This window comes from Austrofundulus limnaeus, unplaced genomic scaffold (assembly GCF_001266775.1).
Source record: "Austrofundulus limnaeus strain Quisiro unplaced genomic scaffold, Austrofundulus_limnaeus-1.0 Scaffold189, whole genome shotgun sequence".
NCBI classification, from domain to species: domain Eukaryota; kingdom Metazoa; phylum Chordata; class Actinopteri; order Cyprinodontiformes; family Rivulidae; genus Austrofundulus; species Austrofundulus limnaeus.
The window spans coordinates 60,955-64,249 of NW_013952591.1; the positions used below are offsets into that span (position 1 = coordinate 60,955).

Consider the following 3,295-nt stretch of genomic DNA (forward strand, 5'->3'; position numbering starts at 1 on the left):
CTCCCTCTCTCGTCTCACCCTCCCTCTCTCGTCTCACCCTCTCCCTCTCTCAAACACACACACAGGACCCTGAATATATATAAAGTAACCTGCTTAATTAGTTACTTCACTTGCTTAGAAAAGTATGTAGTGATTGTATTACACTGAGAGCTCATTTATTGTTTTACCATTGTAATCACTTATTAATCATTCAATATTATTCTCCTAATAAAAGTCAGTTAGTCTTTAACTGGCCAAAATAAAACTATGACTCATTGTGTGTTTTGTGTGTTTTTTGGTGACTGAATTTTTTTTTGAACAACTTGGGACGTCAAGAACTCACAGATTACTCTTAATTAAAATCATGGAATCGATTTTAAAGAGGGGTATATCCAATATGAACTGTCTGAAATATAATCCTAAAAAATTTTAAGCTTTTTTTTAACAGTAGCAACAAAAAACCTTATTTTGAGGAAAAACATATTAAGATTTAGAACTTTTCCCTGTGAGTCAGCAAAGTTTTTGTTTCTTTCCTACTGTGAAATCTTAATATACAAATAATATGTGAGGTTTCCTCTTTATATTGACATAAAAAATTACTCAATAAATGTATACAAAATTAGGATTCAGACCAAATATTAATGTTTTATCGTAACCAAGAAGACAAATGAAGTCATATCTCTGGATAAGCTGATGACATCAGAATGATCCAAGTAATAAAATGTAGCTTTTAAAGCAGGAATCTGAAAATGTGATTAGATCATTTTGACCAAATTTGACTTGATCCTCATTTCGATATGATGGGTCCCAAATAAAAGAAAGAGACAAAACAAAACAAGCTGCTTTTCTGATTCAATCGTAAAGCACTTACTGGAGTCCGTGGCATCTGGCCAGCAGGCAGAGTTGAGCTGGAGGTCAGGCCAGGGTGAGACGGAGTGGTGGAAGCAGAGGGACCCATGTGTTGCTGCTGTAGGGGCTTGTTGGAGCCGGGGCCCTGGCCAAGGTGGTTCTGCTGAAGTGCTAAGGGTGGGGCCAATGGTGCATTAGGGGTATGTGGTTGAGGTGTTTGAGAACCAGCTAGTCTTGGAGGGGTTTGGTGGGGAGTGGGGGATCGGCTGTGAGCTGGGGAGGGTGAGCTGCCACGCATGGCTCCCAACAGGGGAATGGAGTTAGCTTGCTGGTTTTGGTTGGACAGAGTCACAGAGGAAGCAGGGGCTCCAACAGATGAGTTGAGGCCTCCACCACCTACACTCTGGGGACCCATGGGTCCCCCTGCAGAGACCCCAGTGGGACCACTACCTGAACCTGGCTGTGCTAGAGGACTGGCAACTGGGAGAGGAGGGGTTCCCATCTGCGTCTGAAGTCAGAAAAGGTAAAGGAGTGTTTAAAAATGTTGCACAGGAGCAAGAATAAATACAAATATTTCTACACTAATGTTAAAACCATCTCAGTGCCTCCATTATTTTCATGTATTAACTGAAGAAGTGCAAAGAGAACCAAGATCAAAACAAGTATTAAAGCTACCATACCGGTGTTAAAAAATAAGCAATGTTCTTTACCTGTTACCTGTTCAGATCTAACACCAGTTAATAATAATGACATGTGAATGTTTGAGTGAGCCATTCAAAACCATCTGGACACAGCTGTGGACTTATTAGCTTTGGTTTAACCTGCCTCCGACAGGCATCAGCTAACCAGTGGGCAGAACCAGGAAACATCAAGTTACAAAACGTATTCACATCCTGACCCCGCCTCGTGAAAGTGTCTGAAATGGGCAGGCTATTTTTATACGGAGTCAAGAGGTAAGAAATTATTCCTCACGTTAATGTTTAATCACGGTTCTTATGTGTTGTTTTAACAGACGTGTATCTGACTAAAAGCCTCCTGAGTGTGTGAGACCCTGATCAAGAGTCCCACAACCCAGTCTGCACGTAAAATTATCAATTCAATCAGAGATAACCATATTATAAAAATATATTACTGTTCACCTAATAAAAGACGATACGATGTGTAGTGTCTTTTAACTTTAGTAGTAAACAACCCCAATAAATTTCTTCACCCGTGTACCACAACCCCATACCCATGTACAGTACCATAACCCCATACCTGTATAACAAAACCTCACACCCTTGTCTGTCACGCCCTGACTACTATGTTAATGTGTGAAAGTGTAAACTGTTTGAGCCCGACAGGACGTGATGAAGAGTTTTACAAGTTCAGTCCATTTACCATGTAATGAGAGGCAGAATAAAATAAACCTGATTTTTTTAAAGTAAATATGTGAAAATCAAGCAATTATTCACTTGTTTCTAAACCCTCCCAAAAAACAACTGTTCCAAGATTTAAACACCTGATCACCAACTGTGATGAAAACACTCAACAGTGCTGCTCATACTCTACGTTCTGTCCCTGACGTAAAACAAATAAATTAAAACAAGATGTTCAAAGCAAAGAAACAATTTTTATTGTACATAAAAACAGAAGGTAATAGAATCATTTACTAATATACAATATTCATATGTTTAAAGGAGGAGGAAGAAGTAGACACTTCTATTAGCCCACCCTTCTCCTGTCTGCAGTCTTACCTGGGTCATGCCTCCTTGGGCTCCAGACAAGACCATCCCAGTCTGAGCGGCTCCAACTCCAGGTCCTGAACCAGGGAACTGTCCATGTGAAAGATACTGGTTCTGTAGTTGGCTGACATTGGGCTGTCCCACTCTAGGTCCAACCATTCCAATCTAGATGAAAATAAAGAACATTTATTTTAAAAAAACAACAACTATATCTGGTGTTAAAGACTTTACTGGGAATAAAACTTGTGAAAACCAAACCACCTTTTCAGAGACATATAAATACAATAAATGATGATATTGATCACTTTTTGGACAAAGTAACGCTTCCAAAATTTTCCAGTAGTCAATCATTAGAGCTGGACTCACCATTGACACCAGGTGAAATTTGTAAAGCCGTAAAAATATGGCTAATAAAAAAGCTCCAGGTCCAGATAGTTTTCCAGCTAGAAAACTATCTGGACCTGGAGCCTTTTTATTAGGCATACTTTTTTTCTGCAAGTCTGCCATGTTTTTCTGACTCCTGTAGCGTTCTGTGAACTACTGGTGCCAGGATATTCCAGAATACTGGCAGACTTCCAGGAAATATAAATTTGGCCAACATTAGTCTCCTGTTGAAACCAGGCAAAGACCCTGTATTCCCTACCAGTTACAGTGGTTTGCAAAAGTATTCATACCCCTTGAACTTTTCCATATTTTGTCACATTACAACCACAAACATAAATATATTTCACTGGAATTTAATG

At 39.5% G+C, this 3,295-nt stretch overlaps 1 protein-coding gene across 1 annotated transcript in view; it reads right to left on the bottom strand.

Annotated features, from left to right (window-relative positions):
• LOC106524470 (histone acetyltransferase p300) overlaps positions 1-3,295 on the bottom strand; it is a 72,179-nt gene that overhangs the window by 20,856 nt on the left and 48,028 nt on the right. Inside the window, exons 13-14 of the mRNA XM_014018280.1 lie at positions 2,565-2,717; positions 851-1,336 (exon numbers count right to left, since the gene is read on the bottom strand). Of these exons, the coding sequence (XP_013873734.1) occupies positions 851-1,336; positions 2,565-2,717 (639 nt within the window). The remainder of the gene's footprint in view (positions 1-850; positions 1,337-2,564; positions 2,718-3,295) is intronic.